General features: G+C 35.1%; 4 protein-coding genes across 4 annotated transcripts; 2 read left to right on the top strand and 2 right to left on the bottom strand.

Annotated features, from left to right (window-relative positions):
• Positions 1 to 309: 309 nt before the first annotated feature.
• On the top strand, positions 310 to 1,747 carry LOC130945175 (GDSL esterase/lipase At1g74460-like). Its single transcript, XM_057873874.1, has 2 exons — positions 310 to 685; positions 761 to 1,747. Exons 1-2 carry the CDS (start codon positions 311 to 313, stop codon positions 1,490 to 1,492), a joined length of 1,107 nt encoding a protein of 368 aa, XP_057729857.1. The 5' UTR covers position 310; the 3' UTR covers positions 1,493 to 1,747.
• Positions 1,748 to 6,237: 4,490 nt separating this feature from the next.
• LOC130946733 (uncharacterized) lies at positions 6,238 to 7,197 on the bottom strand. The gene is made up of 3 exons (XM_057875574.1): positions 6,961 to 7,197; positions 6,756 to 6,850; positions 6,238 to 6,679 (listed from the first exon to the last, which is right to left on the bottom strand). The coding sequence occupies exons 1-3, from the start codon at positions 7,064 to 7,066 to the stop codon at positions 6,533 to 6,535; spliced, it is 348 nt and encodes a 115-aa protein (XP_057731557.1). The 5' UTR covers positions 7,067 to 7,197; the 3' UTR covers positions 6,238 to 6,532.
• A 7,075-nt stretch (positions 7,198 to 14,272) lies between these two features.
• LOC130946257 (uncharacterized) lies at positions 14,273 to 14,947 on the top strand. The gene is made up of 3 exons (XM_057874929.1): positions 14,273 to 14,443; positions 14,523 to 14,666; positions 14,897 to 14,947. Exons 1-3 carry the CDS (start codon positions 14,273 to 14,275, stop codon positions 14,945 to 14,947), a joined length of 366 nt encoding a protein of 121 aa, XP_057730912.1.
• Positions 14,948 to 15,216: 269 nt separating this feature from the next.
• On the bottom strand, positions 15,217 to 16,845 carry LOC130946256 (uncharacterized). The gene is made up of 3 exons (XM_057874928.1): positions 16,690 to 16,845; positions 15,658 to 16,602; positions 15,217 to 15,564 (listed from the first exon to the last, which is right to left on the bottom strand). Exons 1-3 carry the CDS (start codon positions 16,843 to 16,845, stop codon positions 15,217 to 15,219), a joined length of 1,449 nt encoding a protein of 482 aa, XP_057730911.1.
• Positions 16,846 to 19,236: the final 2,391 nt, after the last annotated feature.

Raw genomic sequence — 19,236 nt, 5'->3', positions numbered from 1 at the left:
CACTCCAGCGTAACAGATTATGCATGGTTGAACAAGATTGTAGACGATTATTTAAAAGGAAGGGAGGTTTTGGAAGCAATGGGGGAGGGGTGTGGGAGTTGGGTGCACTTACCATAATTAACAAATTAAAAAGTATGAGTGAATATCCGACTCCGAGGCGGGGCCGGGGTAGTTGCAGTAGGTTTGAATGAGTAGTAATATAGTTGCAGTTGGTTTATCCAACAATCTGGCAGTGGACGTCATCATCATCATGTTCATATATATTGAAAAGGTCCTAACTAAGCATGCAACATTTGTGAGAGAGAGAAAGATGAAGAATAAGTTGGTGGTGGCAGCGGTGGGTGTGATAGTAGTAGCAGCGAGCCTAGTGTTAGAAGGATGCGAGTGCAGGACAGTGCAATTCATATTTGGGGACTCACTGTCGGATGTTGGAAACAACAAGTACCTGTCCAAGAGCCTCGCTCAGGCTAGCTTGCCGTGGTACGGCATTGATTTCGGAAACGGGCTCCCGAATGGCAGGTTCTCCAATGGGCGCACTGTTGCCGATATCATTGGGGATCAAATGGGCCTTCCAAGGCCTCCTCCTTTCTTGGACCCATCCTTGACTGAAGATGATATTTTGCACAATGGCCTCAATTATGCTTCTGGAGGGGGCGGCATTTTGAATGACACAGGCACCTATTTTGTAAGCCAATTAATGGATGGATGAATTATTATATTATATTCTCACTCATACTGATTGTTGCTTCTTGCATCGCAGATTCAGAGGTTCTCTCTCTACAAACAAATTGAGCTGTTCGAGGGGACACAAGAACTAATAAGAGAGAAAATCGGGAAAGAGGAGGCAGACAAGTTTTTCAAGGAAGCAAGGTATGTGGTTGCACTGGGCAGCAATGACTTCATAAACAACTACTTGATGCCCGTATACAGGGACTCATGGACTTACAATGATGACACCTTCATACAATACCTGATACAAACACTGAGAGCCCAACTCACGGCTCTGCACGCATTGGGTGCAAGGCAGCTCATGGTCTTTGGGCTGGGCCCAATGGGCTGCATCCCCCTTCAGAGGGTGCTTTCGTCCTCCGCCTCCGGGGGCTGCCAACACAGAACCAACACCCTGGCCCTTAGCTTCAACAAAGCTGCAGCCAAATTGATGGACGACTTGGGGAAACAACTTGCCAATTCAAGCTTCAGATTTGGAGATGCTTACGATGTTGTCAGCGATGTCATTTCCAACCCAAACAAGTATGGTTTTGAAAACTCAGATTCACCTTGTTGCTCATTTGGGAGGATACGACCCGCTCTCACCTGTTTACCAGCTTCAAGGCTCTGCAAAGACAGAAGCAAGTACGTATTCTGGGATGAGTACCACCCCACAGACAGTGCTAACCAGCTCATAGCCAATGAGCTTATCCACAAGTTCGGCTTCTTGCGTCTTAATCAATCTTCATCTTCCCCTTCCCCTTCCCCTTCCCCTGCTAATTGATTGCTTTTCCCCAAACTATTTCATAATTTGTATTTGCGTTTCAGCTTCAACAAAGATGACTAACTGTAAGAGAAACAGCTTATCGCATTAGGAATTAGCTTTAATTACTGCAACGTGGATCTCTTTGATATGATTGATTGAGTAAAGGTCCAGAAATAGATGTCTAAATCAGGATCGAGGTTTTGTTACTGCCTTACGGGTGTATTATTGTGTGCTCATGTAATATTATCATATGATCACTACTATTACATTTTATGCATCATGGGCCACCTTTAGTTGTATTCTTCACCTTCTTTATTAAAAAATGGCCTTACAATTTACATATATTTTAATTTCATGCAACACCCCCATACATGAATAACGAGTTTCTGATCTTATTCACTACTGCTATAATATAAAAAATTTGATCAATCCCATTAGCAATTAAATTTCATAAACTTGCTGGGATAGATTGTAATTACGTATCAGACTTTCTAAGACATGATTTGGTAATGGCCGTTCTATTAGGGAAAGCGGGGGGGGGGGGGGGGGGGGGGGGGGTGGCAAATGTCCTGTTCCCACGACTTCGTTCTATTAGTTGGAGAAGCTGTAAATACATGATGACATTAATTGATCTGTATTATGTTAAGTTGATAGTTAAAAATTATTAGATTAAATAATATATTTTACTAAATAATTATTTAACGATTTTCAATGGATGAATTTTGACCTTTTTTATAACATATATAATTATGCAACAAACTTCGGCTCGCAATGAAAATTTTCTTTTTTCTTTATATTTACGTATTTTTTTGAAAGGCTGGGCAAAAACATATACTACTGTATATAGGCATAATGCCACGTGTTTCTCACATAAAGTATTATTGTTTCTACACCAAATATATAGTCTTATGAATTATTATTGTTTTAAACATGACCAAAAAGAGCGTAAAATTTTCTGCTCCAGTACTTAACAAAAGGATAAGTCCTAATAAATATTCAATACGTTGAGTTTCTCCCTTTTTCATGGGAATCAGATTAGGTGAAAATAGACCGGTTAGATTTGGAGTATAAAGATAATTATTTAGTCAGAGTCTACCCTTCACTAATAATGTTATATTAAGAGCTTTTGTCTAAATTACTCTTGTCCAAAACAGTCAAAGTAATGTGAGAACTGTTACTTTTTTGGCCTGGTTAGACCAATTCACCTGTTTCTTTTCACTTATTTAGACAAAAATCTAAACACTCTTTAATTTGCATATAGAAATAATAGTGGTATTGGACTCAAATATGGGAAATACAGGTGTTTCACAGCTATGTGGTGTCACTGGAACAGAATTCGGACCATGCGAGTTCTTCATCAGTAAAAAAATTGAAAATAACAAACAACTCGGAGGGTCCGTTTTCTAGCTTTCGAAATTCATATTTGTCCAACCACAAGTCGGACCATGCGTTTTCTTAAGCAAAATTTTAAAATCAAACAACTCGCATGGTCCGATTTGTGTACTCTGAGTTTTTTCAAATTTTTTAACTTTTTAAATACAAATCGGAGGGTCCGATTTGTGTATTCCCACAATTTTAAAAAACACCAAAAATTACCATATTAAAGCATATCACTCATTTTATTTCCATATCAAAATTTTTTAGCCAAATCTAAAACCAAGAAAGTAAATAACTAAAACACTTTGGAGATCAGACTTTACCTTACCTTGGATGTGGTTGAAGCCTTGGCGTAATGACAATTTATTTGCTTTGTCAGCAATTATATCTGTATTCAAAATTTAATTGAAATCAAGTACTGGATAAAAATTTTTAAAGTATTATATTTTGTGTGTATAAGCATATAGTGTAGGTGAGTTTGTAATCTTGTAATGTTTAGAAATAAAAGTTGTTCGACCTACCTGAAAGAAAAAGCTTCTAAATTAGTTGGTTTCGAATACCATGAGCTTTCAAAAAACTTCTTCCACACCTCATATATAGATTATAGAGAATACTTCCTTTGGAATCCTAACTACTCCTTGTTCTTCATTTTCCCTTCCACTATATTGTTCTGCACTTTCCAATGAGGGTACCATAAAATTGGTCTTACGATATTTCAAAAAAAAAAAAATTGAAAGCAACTCTCACCTTTGTTATTCAAAATATCCTAATTATTCCTAATAGCTTCCTCGCCCTCTTATATAATATAATATTAGTTATGGAAAAAATATTCTGGTGTCTAAAAGTTACATTCGAATCTCAATTTAGTCTTTAAAATTTTAATTGTCTGAATTTAGTCTCTAAATTTTTTAAATTTTAATCACGTTAGTCTTTGCGATAATTTTCATTATAAAGTCAATTAAAAAATTTAGAGACTAAATTAAAACTTAAATGTAACTTTAGAAATCAAACTGAATATTTTCTCATTAGGTATGGTTTTCTGTGCTTGTTCTCCACCCGTTATATTCATCTCTAAGTTTACCTTGGTGCTTACTTGGCTATGTAACGACCAAGGAGTAATGTTATATGCGTCATGAACTTTTACTTTTAATATTAAAAATAATTGATAAAAATTAAAAAAATATATATATATATATATATATATATATATATATATATATATATATATATATAAATAATGGTACAAAGAACATTTATTTATACTGAGAATGTTTCATCTACAATTTATTTACTTCTAAAATGACTAATAACCAAATTTACATATAATATACAAGTAATTTAAAAAATAATTAGAACATATATATAAAACATAAATCAAAGTATCATATCATTTAATTTGTGTAGAAAATATAACAACACATATTGCTTTCATTGTTTTTTATATATTTACAAAAGAGTATTCATACCAATCTTTGATGTTTCATAAATATAGTTGTTTCGCTTTATGTTTGTTTAATTTGGACACAGATATTGTATCAATAATTTTAATTTGACTCCTCTAAAAAAAAGTGAGTTCGATTCAAAATTTATTAATTTTAATGTTGAAATAAATTTTACAAATAGTGAAAAAATACTGAAATTCTTGGATTGATAATAATAAAGGGTACAAATAAATGTTTAACATGAACAAAAGGCTAAAGTAAAATAAAAAAAAAATTGTAAATTAAGAGTTAAAGAAAAAAAGAAAATTGCTCAAACTAGTAAAATGAAGAACAAAGTTAGATTATTTTTTTTTGTCCACGGTATCCTCCAACCTGATAGATTAAGAGTCTGTCACTGACTAATAGGTTGCTGCTATATGCACAAAACGATATTCAAACTCCAACACTTGTTTAAATGAACCAATGAACCCAATTTGGTAGAACAAAATTAGAAATTGAATCAATAAAACCGAACTAAAAAAAATGCTTAAACAAATGAAATAAATAAAATGAATTGATTCCTTACACTAGTATGTATTTGCATTCTATAATTTTCTATTAAGTCAGTGTGACTGAGAATTTACAAAATTTTAGTGTGATTTTGTGATGTTAAATGGAAGTCCCTTTTCACTCTTTTGATTCTCATATTTATAGAAAAAGAACTCTACTGAGATATTTTCTTTGGCATTCATTAACCTTACTCACCTTCTCTCCATTACTTGTTCCTGACAGACAAGCACCCACGTTCTCGCTGCAGCTTGATAGTCAAGTAATACTTCTCAAGTAATGTTTTCACGTTCGTCGTAATTGGATAAAATTGTATTTACACATGTAACCTTTTTGTTTAGTCTTTCGTATCACCTATAACTTTACTCTTACTTGATTAAATGTCTTTAGATTTCACCATTGACATGCATCGACATTCTATTTTTAGTCGAGTTCAAATTTTGTGCCAATAGTCAATAGTGGTGTTTAATGGCAAAAATAATATTAAATGCATAATAATATCAATGAAAAATTTAGATGTCCAATATTTTTTTATCTTATTTTTAAGTTGACACTAATCAATTTATTCCTTGAAATTTTTAATAATAATAATAATAAGGATCAAGATATTTTAAAGTAAAGAGACTTATAAAGTAAAAACGTAAGTATTTAATTAATATTAAATTAAGATAATAAAATTTATATATGATAAATTAAAAATTATAAATTTAATAATAATTAATCTCTTGTTTTATTATCAATTATTTATTTTAGAGTATCTAAATTCTAATACTAATATAAAGAAGAAGAAGTTGTATAAAGGCTATATATGTTGTGGTATGGACAAGTATGATTGTATGTAGGAGGGACTTAAGAAACATTATTGTAAAGCTAATAAGGTTGAAGTGAATGAACAGTAGTGTAATATAAATAAATTAAGTGCAAATAAACTAAGTGCTATGTTAAGTAACCAAACTAACCAATAACTTTTTTAAATAATATGAATAACGGACTCTAAAATTGATCAAATTTAAGTAAAATACACTATATTTCTAAAATTATTCACTTAAATTTTAATAGAGGAGTACTAGGGGACGAGCAAATTTTGTGATTTGTAGCTATTAATTAGCCATCATTGGTGATTTCAGTAGTGTGATATTTCATCCAAAGGTGAGAAATCTATCACTTTACTTTTGCAGGTTAAATGCTGGACAGATTTCAATAAAACTGTTAGTCCCTATATCCATTATTCATATTATTTAATATTTTAATTGTCTACAATATTTTTTCATAAATTAATCAATAATGTCAAATGCACATTAAAATTAATTATTAAAATTAAAAATATAAAATATATATTAAAATATAAAATACATATTACACTAAATTACACATATACTTATAATTTTAATAGTCGATTTTACGTTGTGCATAATTTTTTTTTAAATCAATAATAACAGAAATTTAAGTGACAGACACAGGGTCGCGTCTCAATTAATTAATAATTGATACTCATCTTCATCAGTGCAGCTTACATTTTTGCTTCCACTTAAGCAAGTTATTGAGAAACTAGTTTAATTTATTCCCTAATAACACTGAATTAGCATAACATAATAAAACATGATATTCATTCATAATATATAGTGAAAATCCATACGTAGAGGCAGACGCCACATGGGTTGATTATGGTCGATCAATACACAACATTGAAATGCTATGGAGATGGTGGTTTTGGATTGTGACGGTCATTAGACCCTGTAGGTGGGTAGTCATGCAGTTCCAACAACCCCATCCTCTCAGTATTAACGGCTGAACTACTTCTTGTCTCCTCCAAGTCTCTTTCTCTGATGATGACAACTTCCTGTGCATTATTATTATCAATATTGTTACTAAGAAACGATGCATGCATATATAATTAGTATATTAATTTAACTTACTCGTTGTAGGTTAACGTTGTGGTTGTTGATATTCTCCACCGCCAATAAAGCAGCATCAACTTGGGGACCTTTATGCATAATAAGGCTTTGTGTTCCTGTTTACAAAATTACAAATGTATATAGGAGAAGGGAGCTAGAATTAGAACACGATCGATTGTGAATAATTCTGCAATTGATTAAAATTATATGATAGTTTTGAATTTACTTGTGATAGGGACTGCTCTCGTCAAGCATATCAGATGACAGAGCCCTACTAGAACAACAACAGAGAACAAGCGAATCATTGCGGTGCCTTTCATCATCATCATCATCGTTAATATTGTAGCTTAGCACATTATGCACTACTTCCTTATAATGGATGGATATATAACACACACTACTTAGTCTAGATTCGTTAAGTTACGTTGCTTGCTACTAAGCTAGTACTCCCTATTTATACATGTAGATTTGTATCAGATTTTGTTATTTATATTTATGGAAATTAAAATAAAGTGGATGATGGGAAAAAGCAATTATATATCATATCATATGCATTGCAAGGAAAACTCCAAAAGGTGGTAGGAACCCGTCATTTCTTGGAAGAGGATGGGAGAGGGGAAAGATTTTGTTCTGTTAGGTGATGGACTTCTTAATTAATAGTACAAATGAGGAGGTTAATATTTTTATTAATTCACTAAAGTATTATTTTAGTTTTTAATGTTTGGGTCAAATTTTAATTTAGTTTTAACGTTCTATTCTTGTCATAAAAAACTTTAAATAGGTCAATGTAATTTTATTGTTAAATTTGACACTAACCATAACACGAGTGACGTAAACGTTAATAACATTACTAATTAAATTATATCTTTTTTATGTGATAGAAAACAAAAGTTAAAATCTTCTTGTAACACTTTTCCTCATTTTTTTTATACAAAACTTTATATCCTAACAATCAATTATTAACGTTTTAAAATTAAAAGAAAAACTTTTATATTAGTAATCGTTAATAGATCAATTTTATTTAAATACCTAAATTGAATGTTATTGATTATTCAATATACAAATTAGTTGTTTCAAATTTAATGATAAGATAATATTGAATTCATTTAAAATTTTTTTGAAATTGAAATAAATTATTTAAAACATTAGGCACCAAATTAAAATTTGGTTCAAATATTAAAAACTAAAATAATACTTTACTTTTATTAATATTAATAAATATTTTATATCACTAATGTTTTATTTTTATCTCATTAGAATTTAAGATTTAAAATTTAAAATTTAATATAAAAATATCTTCTTTAATTAAATGTTAATAAAAATAATAATTTTTCTTTATTTAATTAAATATTGATAAAAGAATAATAATTTTTTGTTGATCATATGATATTATTATTATTATTATTATTATTATTATTATTATTATTATGTGGCAACGAAAATGCGAAGTGGAACGCGTGACACGAGAGTTGTCGCCTTGTCGGGGACGCGTGATAAATTAAAACCCAACCCAATATGCCACCCTATTAACACTAGCCAGTAGAAAATATATGCAAAGTCAACAATTGAAGCTCTAGTAAAAGAAAAGAATGATGATAGGTACATAACCAAAGAATTAACTCACTCTTCACTAGTCTTCATTCTGGTGGTCACAATTGAATGTTATTATGTTATTGCATTGCTAGTGGGAGCAACACTTTTCTACACTACCACAATTCAATCAAGGTTATGCTAGTCAATAATTTTTTTGAAAAACATGAACAATCACCAATTAAATTAAAGAGAGGCTGGGTTCTGCATATGCCACTTTTGTGATTGAACATCTAACCCAAGACAAAAGACAAGAATAGAGAAAAATATCAATTTGGTGCTACTCCAATAAACATTACACGTTCCCCCCCCCCCCCCCCCCCCCCCCCCCCCCCCCCGCTTTTTCTTCCATGTGCTCTGTCTTTAACAATTGAGTAGATACATTTGGCACTTGGCAGTAACCAACATACATATTATAAGAGTTTCAAGTGTATGTTTGACCCTAGAAAGTAGAACTAGTTAAATTAAATAAACTTGCACACCCTCAGCTCCTATATGGTAGGTCATTATTTCATTGTTAATAAAGTCGGATTTGGATGATGGTAAATTACCTTGTTTGATTTCCAAAAATATTAGAGGAATAATGAGAAATATAGTCAAACTTATTCTCAAGTGGTGCGTTCTCTTATATTGCACTAGAAGTCTAGCTGGTAAGAAAAAGTATAACAAACAGGTTTTAGTTAGTTAACACTAGTTAATTTTAAAATTTAAATTAAATAAAATAATTTTAAAAAATTGAGTGTTGTTAATCGAAAAAAAATAATTCTGTAAGTAATATTACATGTTGACGAAACTCGAAAGTCATTTAATTTCAAACTAGTAATATAAACGCACGTGGAGTTGTGGGATAGAAAATGAAAGGCAAATGGGCTCAAAGGAAAGGGTAGGTGGTTACGTTTGTAAATAATAACAAAGTTATTGCCTTATTGGGGAGGTGGAAGCGTGGAGGACAAGTGTTTTGCTTGCTTGCTTTTTTGAATGTCCACACATTATTACTTTTGGAAACCAAATACCAGATTCAACTTCTGGGATGGAATTTCATGTGCATACACTTTCTTTTCTTTTGAAAACGAAATGGGTACTTCCAGACAAATAGAGCTGCTAATTCAAACTAGAATTAGTTTTAAATTCAACCAAGAAAAGTCACAATAACCAGATAAAATTTATCGTGCGGTTTGATTCCCACTTTTTAATTCTTTTTCTCAATCAATTTTCGGTTTATCACTTAATTTTTGTATGAATATATACCGGGTAAGTGTGGACTGGGCCTTTCGAAGCATGTGTAGCCCAATGCTCCAATGGGGATATGTTTGAATATTTGATGAAGCATAAGCGGCTGGTAATGACCCTCACCAAAACCACAAAAATAACCCTTTTTCCCCTGAGAAACATTCCATGCACTAGTTTAGCTATACTTCCAGGGCACATTTTTACATTGCAAAGAGATATGGTTTTCTACTTTTCTTGGTTAATTGGTTGGAGTCATGTCTAAGTTAATCCAATATTAAATATCATTCTAAAGTTGAAGTCACTTTAAATAAGACTCTTGTTGAAAATAGTTGCTTTGGCTATACAGTTCGCTTTATTATTTATATTTTTTTGAATTAAAATAATAATAACACTCTAATTCTAATTTATAATATTCTTAATCTATTTTATCAAATTTTACTCTGAAATATTATTATCAGGTGATCCGTCCGTTGGCTATAATTCGGCTCAGGCGGAATCAATCTGGTTAAAACTAAATACACACGTGCAGGCTCAAAATTATAAATCGGAATCAATCTGGTTAAAACTAAATATACACATGGAGGAGTACGTGAAAAGTACATGTTTTGCTCTCCTAACGAACTTATCCTATACAATCAAATAACTACGTGCCAACCCAGCATAAGAATCTCTCCGCAAATCTCTCTAAACAAACTCTAATAACTACGTGCCAACCCAGCATAAGAATCTCTCCGCAAATCTCTCTAAACAAACTCATTAGAGTAGTTATCACATATCCCACTAAGTAACAGTTCCACAATATTAGAGTAAACGTACCACAACAATTCTATAAATATACCCACCCCTAATCTTAGGTACACAACACGATTCATTCTGAGTCATTTGATATTTATCTTATACTCTTGCTAACTTGAGCGTTGGAGTCTCTTTGCAGGTCCCAACCTCCTCCGGTGTTCCTTGACGGCTGAAGCATAGCTCGGCATCTGTGCTCTTAGGACAGAAAACTCCATACACAAGGAAGAAGGAGTTATATCTCGGCATTAGAAGGAGTTATACCTCGTCTCAGATTACTGGACAGGAACATATGGCGCCCACTGTGGAGCCGAGTTTACTTAACCCCACTGCCATTTTTTCTACCGAATTATTTATCCTATTTTACAGGTTATAATCAATAGCGGATCGGAAGCTAAAGCCGCGGTGATAAACACCCAAAGCTCATCAGACGAGATACATACATTTTGTGGCAATACAAGTACAGGGAATATCTTTTTCTCAAAGGTGTATTTAAGCTAAGTTCATACGTTGAAACGCAGTTATGTGCTCTCTTTTTAAAATATTTACTTTTTTACTTTTAATTTTTTTTCTATTAATCTTCCTTGATCTATAAGCCATTCATTACACGATCAGATCAAAACCGAACTATGCTCCAATTTCTAAATGCACAAGATATCAACCTATCTATTATGTCCAATTATCCCTAATAACCGACCATAAAGATCAGACACTCAAGTTCAAGTACAACACACACGTGATACTTTGATGCAATCATTCAACTTCAAATATCAATCCTAAAAATACCAATAAAAAAACAAACTCGATTAGCAATGATCGTTACTTTGATACATGGGTGATGGACTCATCTCTTTTATTTTTCTATTTTACAATAATTTATGCATGTTTACTTTCAACCCATTTTATTTATGTTACAAATCTTTATTATTCAGTCAATATTCAATAATTAATTGCTTTGGACAAGAAATTCGTCAATAAATTATTGTGGGTCGGAAAAATTCTCAAAGACAATTGATCATTACATTCTCAGATCATACAATCGATTCGATCAACTAATACGAACGAATTCGCGTCAATCAAATACTATATGCCATACATGAAAAATTGTTCTCAAACAGAAAAGTATCCCCCCACATAATTATATTGATCGAACAACTCTTACCATTCAAATGTTTTTGAATAAATATCGACTAACTGGATAAGTTTGGGGGCTAATACTGATTGAATAGCCATAACTATCTCACCTTTTTTATTCATCTTTATTTATTTGTTTATCTATTTCATCTGTTACTACCAATTTTTTTTTATTTTTCTCTCTTTTCAATCTAACAAGTTGAGCTTGGGGGCTGCCATAATCACAATTCCGATTTATAGGTCGGAAGCTCAACCAGTTTAATTGAAAATTTTCACAGGTCAAGCTTGGGGGCTATGATCCGTCCGTTGGCTATAATTCGGCTCAGGCGGAATCAATCTGGTTAAAACTAAATACACACGTGCAGGCTCAAAACTATAAATCGGAATCAATCTGGTTAAAACTAAATACACACCTGGAAAACTATAAATCGGAATCAATCTGGTTAAAACTAAATACACACATGGAGGAGTATGTGGAAAGTACATGTTTTGCTCTCCTAACGAACTTATCCTATACAATCAAATAACTACGTGCCAACCCAGCATAAGAATCTCTCCGCAAATCTCTCTAAACAAACTCATTAGAGTAGTTATCACATATCCCACTAAGTAACAGTTCCACAATATTAGAGTAATCGTACCACAACAATTCTATAAATACACCCACCCCTAATCTTAGGTACACAACACGATTCATTCTGAGTCATTTGATATTCATCTTATACTCTTGCTAACTTGAGCGTTGGAGTCTCTTTGCAGGTCCCAACCTCCTCCGGTGTTCCTTGACGGCTGAAGCATAGCTCGGCATCTGTGCTCTTAGGACAGAAAACTCCATACACAAGGAAGAAGGAGTTATATCTCGGCATTAGAAGGAGTTATACCTCGTCTCAGATTACTGGACAGGAACATCAGGTATTTGTCTATTTATCAAGGAAAGAGTATACAAATAATCATTTTCGTATAGCATCTCTTTCCTTCAAATTGTATATAACTTAGCAAAAAAGATATTACAAATTTTAATTTTTTACAGTACAATACTTTAAACAACAACTATCAGAATTACGAAAAATATATTCAAAATTTATAAATCATCAGAAGCAAAAAAATTAACATCACAATTCAATTTAATGGATTCAGTAGGAGGAGTCTAATGCAAATAAAGGGAGGAAGAGAACAAAACTGAATGGATTGAGAAGATACTAAGCTACAAATTAAACTGACTGCATTACTAGTACTCTAAGAATCATTGGGACTAAATAAATAATTTCCATGCTTTTCCAAATTCACCAGATAATCAAGTAAAAAAGAAAAGCATCTCCAAGAGTCCAAGACTAAGACCTTGACAAAGCCAATGTTATAAGTCCAAGTGATCAGAATATAATTCAAACAATGCCCAAATCTCTATAATTGGAAAATTTCTATAGACAATAAAGAATAATTTTAGGACTAAGTTAACACCAATGACAAGTATTCAATTGAGCTAAATCACGAACAAATCTAAACCCGAACGTAAAGAGAGCATTATGAGAACTTGAACTTTTTTAGAATGTGACGTCGTCCGACTCACAACCAATTATCATGCCTATCCCAACCTAATTTCTTCTTAGTCAATCAACTATATCAACTACTAGCTGAATAAAGTTTAGAGATAACCGGATGCCAAATTCAATTAGGTCTCTCTCCACCTTGTAAGTTCGGGTTATACCTGTTTAACTGCTATCTAACGTCCTCTAGAATAAGAGAGAAAATATTCTGAAGGTCTCATTGATCACTCCGCCAAATATCTCTAATAGTAAAATCAAAATCATAAATATGCACACAAAAAAGATCCTTAGCAATTGGATCCTCAAGACACCACTTATCAAACCAGAAATATTGATTAGAAAGGTCGATACACCAAGAGAAATCATCCCAGGATTCAAAAGATCGTTAGAAAAAACTCTTCTGACAATATTCCAAATTTTACTATCCATTATCTCTTAATATTCTTTGAAAGGAAAAAAAAATTAAAAACCATCCGGATCAGGAGTTTTGAAAGGATTCATATTTAAGACTGCTAACTTCACCTCTACAAAAAAGATTGGTGTAATAAGCAAAACTCTAACCTCGCACTCACAGAGAGCATAAGAACGTCCCTTAAACAATCAATTTCAACCTCTTCAATTGTGCCAAAGATAATCTTATAAAATGTGAGTCTCATGATGGAGAAGATCTAGATCAGTAGGACAAGAATCACCCTTAATATAAAGATCATGAACTTTGTTTTGATTTTTGCATAACAAATTTTGCAAGATGAAAATTTTTTATATCTATACTTCTAATACCAAAAGAGCTCTTCTTGTAACAATAGTTTTTTATAGTCTTTTCTTAACTCAGTTTCTTTGATTTTCAAAAACATAATACCACCAGTAACTTTCAATCACTTTTGGATATGATGAATTTGTCTTTTCAACTTCTTCTTTCTCAAAAGAGTAAAGTATTGTTTTTGTCCCCAACGTTTGGGGTAAGTCCTATAATTGTCCCTAACGTTTCATTCGTCCTATTTACGTCCCCAACGTTTGAAAACTGATTCAATGTTACCCTCCCGTTAAATTGACTGACGGAACACTAACGGAGATGCTTACGTGGCTAACTTTGTCCACTGTGGCAAATGTTTTTCCTAGTGACCGTAACTGAGAACGAAAAAAAAAAGAAATATTTATTTAAATTGGGGAACCCTAATTTGAGAATGCACCTCTTGTCCCCTTATTCTTCTCACCATCGCCGACTCTGCACTGGTCGTTGGTGAGTCAATGGCTTCGCAGGCCTCCCAGGCGGCGCCTAGTTGCAGTGCTTCGTATCGAAAAAGTAGCCAAGGGAGGCGACGGAGAACAACTTGTTACTGTGGGGAGAGGCCAGTGCTTGTGACTTCATCAATGGCAGAGAATCCCGGAAGGAGGTTTTGGGGCTGTGTTAACTATGGGGTAAGTAGAAAACGTAATTGTTGGGGTTTAGCTGTTACGTGGTTATCTGATTTGAATTTTTTTTCTGGTGTTGGCCTAGATTGGAGAAGAGTGTGGGTACTTTGTATGGGCAGAGTCTGAGAAGGAGCAAGAAGTTGCTCGATTGAAAAGGAAAATCACAGGTTTGAAGGGTAAAGTTACAACACTTGAGAGGATGTTGACAATAGCAGTAGCAGTAGCTCTGGTTGGATGGACATGTGCTATGATTTTGTTGTGTGAAAAATTGTCACTGACAAGAAATGGGAGGTTTTTTCTGCATTAAGGTTGCAGAACATAGGTGGTAGTGTAGGCTTGTTGGTAATATCTTGTCTGTATTTTGGAGTGTGGGTGTAGGGATTGTGTTGGATCAAATGTAAGATGTTGATTGAATGATTTTGAATGAGAATTCATTGTTACCCAATTTTATCTGTTCAGTTTACATTGTCAGGGAACATCATTGAAGTAACTATTTGCAACCTTGATTAAACACTTCATTGACACAGGAATAACATAAAAGATTTGCCTCAACATTAGGCCTATATAGGCGATAGTCATACAAGTTAACCAACAAAGATGTCATGCAGATATCCAAAAACTGGATATATAAGTCAACCTAGATAAGATAAACATTGTTTTTGAAGTAGCAACACATCCAGATACAAAAAGTGAAACCAACAACCATAGTTTCTAACAGAAAACAAAATGCAAAATACAAAAGGTATCACAAGTGATATAAGTTCACAATTGACCATAAATCACTCCAACTTCTTCCATGCTCTTGGTGGAGTCCTGGCCATGAACCTAAAGGTGGACTGGCTGACCCTCTTCACTGGAGTGGGCAGAACCCTTGCAGTGGTTGGGGCTGGTGCAGAAGCAGTTTGTGAATGATCCATGACTGCCCTTTTCACTGCAGCTTGTGATTGCTGGGAGCTGACACCTGAGTTTCTCTTTGGGTGTGAGGGTGATTTGTTGTTGCTTCCCTTCTGCTTCCTATTTGCACTTTCACTAGCCTTACTAGAAGGTGTCTTGGCGGAGAGTCTCACACTTTTTCTGACCCCTCTCTGTGACCTCCGCTTTGTTACAGAATTACCAGCAGTCTCAACCTATACACAAGACAGAGCAACAATTAATTGAGATAAGGAAATGATGAAGACACCAGTAAGCACAACAACAAATAATATATAACATATACTTACAGCAGGAGATGGAGTGACTTTGCGCTTCTTTGGACAACTCCTTTTGTTATGACCAGAGCACAAACAATAAGAACACTTTTGTTGCTGTCCTTCACGAGACAGGCCAGTCCTACTTGATTGCTCATCAGCAGCTCGTGTCCTCTTCTTCTTTGGCCTCCCAATGGGTTTTCTATAAGTGGGAGGCAACACATCCTCCATTTGTGTTCTGTCCCAAAGGTTTGGTCCATTAACAGGGAACACAACATGTTGGTAGCAGGAGATGTATGCAGCCTTCTTATAGTAGTCAGATACATAGGTATCAACGTTGAAGCACATTTTCCTTATACAAGTCATCGCATGTGCACAGGGAATCCCAGACAGTTGGAACTTCCTACACGAGCACTCTTGATTCCTAAGATCCACCACAAATTTTTCCTTCCCCCCATGGATGCTAACCACCTCATATGTATCACGTCCAGCATACACACTTACCCAGTTCCCACTTAGTTCAGCCTGTTTTTCTACTTTAACTCTAATTCGTGGTAACACATCTCTATTGTAAGGCATTATCCTATCCCTATTGTCAGCACAACGTTTCATTATATAAACACGAATATCCTCTAGCATAGTCACTATTGGCTTCTCCCTAGCCTCAACCAGAACAGAGTTAAACACTTCACACATATTGTTAACTAAAGTGTCACACCTAGGTCTACACACAAACCTGTGACGATACCAGTACTTTGTCGGTATCTCCATTAGATAGTTGTATGCCCCTTGATCCACCTTCTGTATCTCAGTCATCCTCCTTTCCCATTCTTGATAATAGGTAGCCTTGGCAGCATTCCACATCATTAACTTCAACTGGATCCCTGGATATCTCTTCTTGAAATTTGCATACAGGTGTCTAACAAAAAACCTATGGTCAACCCCAGGCAGAAGCTCCTCAAAAGTTGGCACTAAACCCTGTTGCAGCCACAAAATAAATGAGTGTGCATCATTCAATGTATACTACAACAGTTGTATAGTAAGGGGTAGAGAAAAGAATAGTACCTTCTGTTGGTCAGACATGAAGGTGCAGGTTCTAATCTTGTCAACTCCCAGATCATCACATAGAAGCTGGAGAAACCATGTCCATGAGTCCTTGGTTTCAGCTTCGACAACTGCGTATGCTATCGGAAGGATTTGATCGTTTGGGTCCCAATCCATTGCAGTTAGGAGCCAGCCTCCATAGGGTGTCTTCAGGAAGCAGCCGTCCAGCCCAATCATCGGCCTACATGCCATGAAACTCCTCCTACAGGCATCTAACATCACATATACCCTCTCAAATCTGGGTCTTAAATCTACCCCTGGCACTAGTCATTCAGAAGCAAACTCCGGAGGCCTCTGGACTTTCAAATGCACAGAAGACCCTGGGTTAGTCTTCAGCAACTCATGGCAGTAGTCATACAACCTTCTATACTGCTCTATGTATGTCCCCTGCAACTCATCCAGAGCAAACTGTCTGACCCTAGAAGCCTTGGACTTGGTCAACTCCACATTCCACTTTGTGTAGGCTTTCCTCATTAGTGTGGTTAACTTAATCTTCAGGTTCTCAGCAATTTTATTCAGAAAAACTTTACTCAGCCACTTGGCATGCATGATACCAATCTTCAACTCCCTGGAGCAGTTGTGCTTGTTGTTGCAACTCTTCAACTGCCAACTTCGCTCATGTTTCATCTTTCCACAGTATGCATACCACTCACAACCTTCCACACACTCCACTTTAACCCTCCTCAGATCCACCTTAGAGAACCTAAGACCTCTTCCACTACTGACAGCATATGCAGTCACACAGTCTTTGAACTCCTCCCTTGACACATACAAGGTTCCCACTTCCCACTTGTATTCACTCATGTTCTTCAAGGGCCTGTGAATCGAAAACCTCTTTCCCATGTCCTCTTCATCATCACTCAATGGAATATCTAGAAAATCCTCACTGTTATAGCCTGCATCCTCATCCCCAAATCCTCCTACAATTTTCTCCTTACCAATAGTTGGTGCAGCTGGCTGTGAAGATTGACCCTGGGACTGACTAGCTATAGATTCTTTTTGCCCCTCTTCCGTGATGTTCACATCAACTAATCCTTCAGCTCCCTCCCTATCATCATCACTGTCACCAAAGCCAAGGCTTTCATCTGATGCATCCTTAGCAATTGACTCAGAGCTCCATGAACTTTCACTCCCCCTAGGTTCATAGTCATCATCATCAGTGGTCTCACTCCCCTCATCCTCTTCTTCAACAGCATCATTGGGCCCAACCTCATCCTTTTCAGTGGGCCCATCAGTAGCTGGTATTGACCCAAGCCCAACACCAGGGCTTTCATACACAACAATTGGGCCAGGCCCAGCATGATCACTTCCTTCAGCAGGAGCAGTAATTTGCCCAGGTTGCACATCTTCTCCCACTTCACTTGTCTTGTGAACAACATAAACCTCAACCATATCATCTCTCACCCCAATTCTTGCCATATCCATGGCATCTTTATCATTTTTTAGCATGGTCAATCCTTCCTCTAACCTAGCATTCACAGCTTTATACCACATCGCAGCGATATCCTTCTTCAAATATCCCTGTCTACAAACTATCTCATACACCTCAATCAAACTCCATTCATCGTCATTACAGAAGTCTACAATGCATGTCTCCCCACCCAAATACCTAACAGCACCTCCTTCAAGCCGAAACCTCCCCTGGTGATAAATTTTTACACTAAAGTCACTCATCTCTTCCGCTACGTTTCCTATTACAAGTTTCAAACATCATAAAACCACGGTGATCAGTGTGAAGGCCAGAAAGTCTAAATCAAAATATTGCCCTTACATCAACAACCCTAAACCCTAACAGCAACAACATAACAATGACAGAACCCTATGCATACTCATCTTTACTTGCATGACCTATTCCCATCAAACGAAAATCAAACATAGATTCAACATACCTTTTCATTCTGTCTCGTTTCCGAGTTCCTGGTACCACCAACACGGGGCAATGCTGTTCTCTGTAGGGAATATAGACCACACCAGCACGCTTCAATCGGTCTTCTTCCTTAGTAATCGAGGGCGAAGAACATGCGATCACAAGTCGATAGGGTTTACGGAGTGTGGGTGGAATGCGAAGTGTTACGTTTTTCGTTGATCTCTGTTTGCAAGCGTTTCGTATGCTTAAAGGAAACATTACGCGCGAAGGAAAACTCGTGTCAATACACACGAATGGGGTTACCAACGTCTCTGTTCCACGTAAGCATCTCCGTTAGTGTTCCGTCAGTCAATTTAACGGGAGGGTAACATTGAATCAGTTTTCAAACGTTGGAGACGTAAATAGGACGAATGAAACGTTAGGGACAATTATAGGACTTACCCCAAACGTTGGGGACAAAAACAATACTTTACTCTTCTCAAAAATATATTATCAAAGACTTTAGGATTAAATTCCAAAAAAAATTGTTATACTAGTTATAATCTCTTAATAATTCCACTAACTCGTTAATTTTAAACTTCGTCGATAACCTACTTATAAAAAGAATAGATTGTCTATATAGTCTAAAATCTAAAAAAATG

Source organism: Arachis stenosperma, chromosome 8 (assembly GCF_014773155.1).
Source record: "Arachis stenosperma cultivar V10309 chromosome 8, arast.V10309.gnm1.PFL2, whole genome shotgun sequence".
NCBI classification, from domain to species: domain Eukaryota; kingdom Viridiplantae; phylum Streptophyta; class Magnoliopsida; order Fabales; family Fabaceae; genus Arachis; species Arachis stenosperma.
Note: the sequence above shows the minus strand (reverse complement) of the source record. Positions and strands in the feature narration are given on the sequence as shown.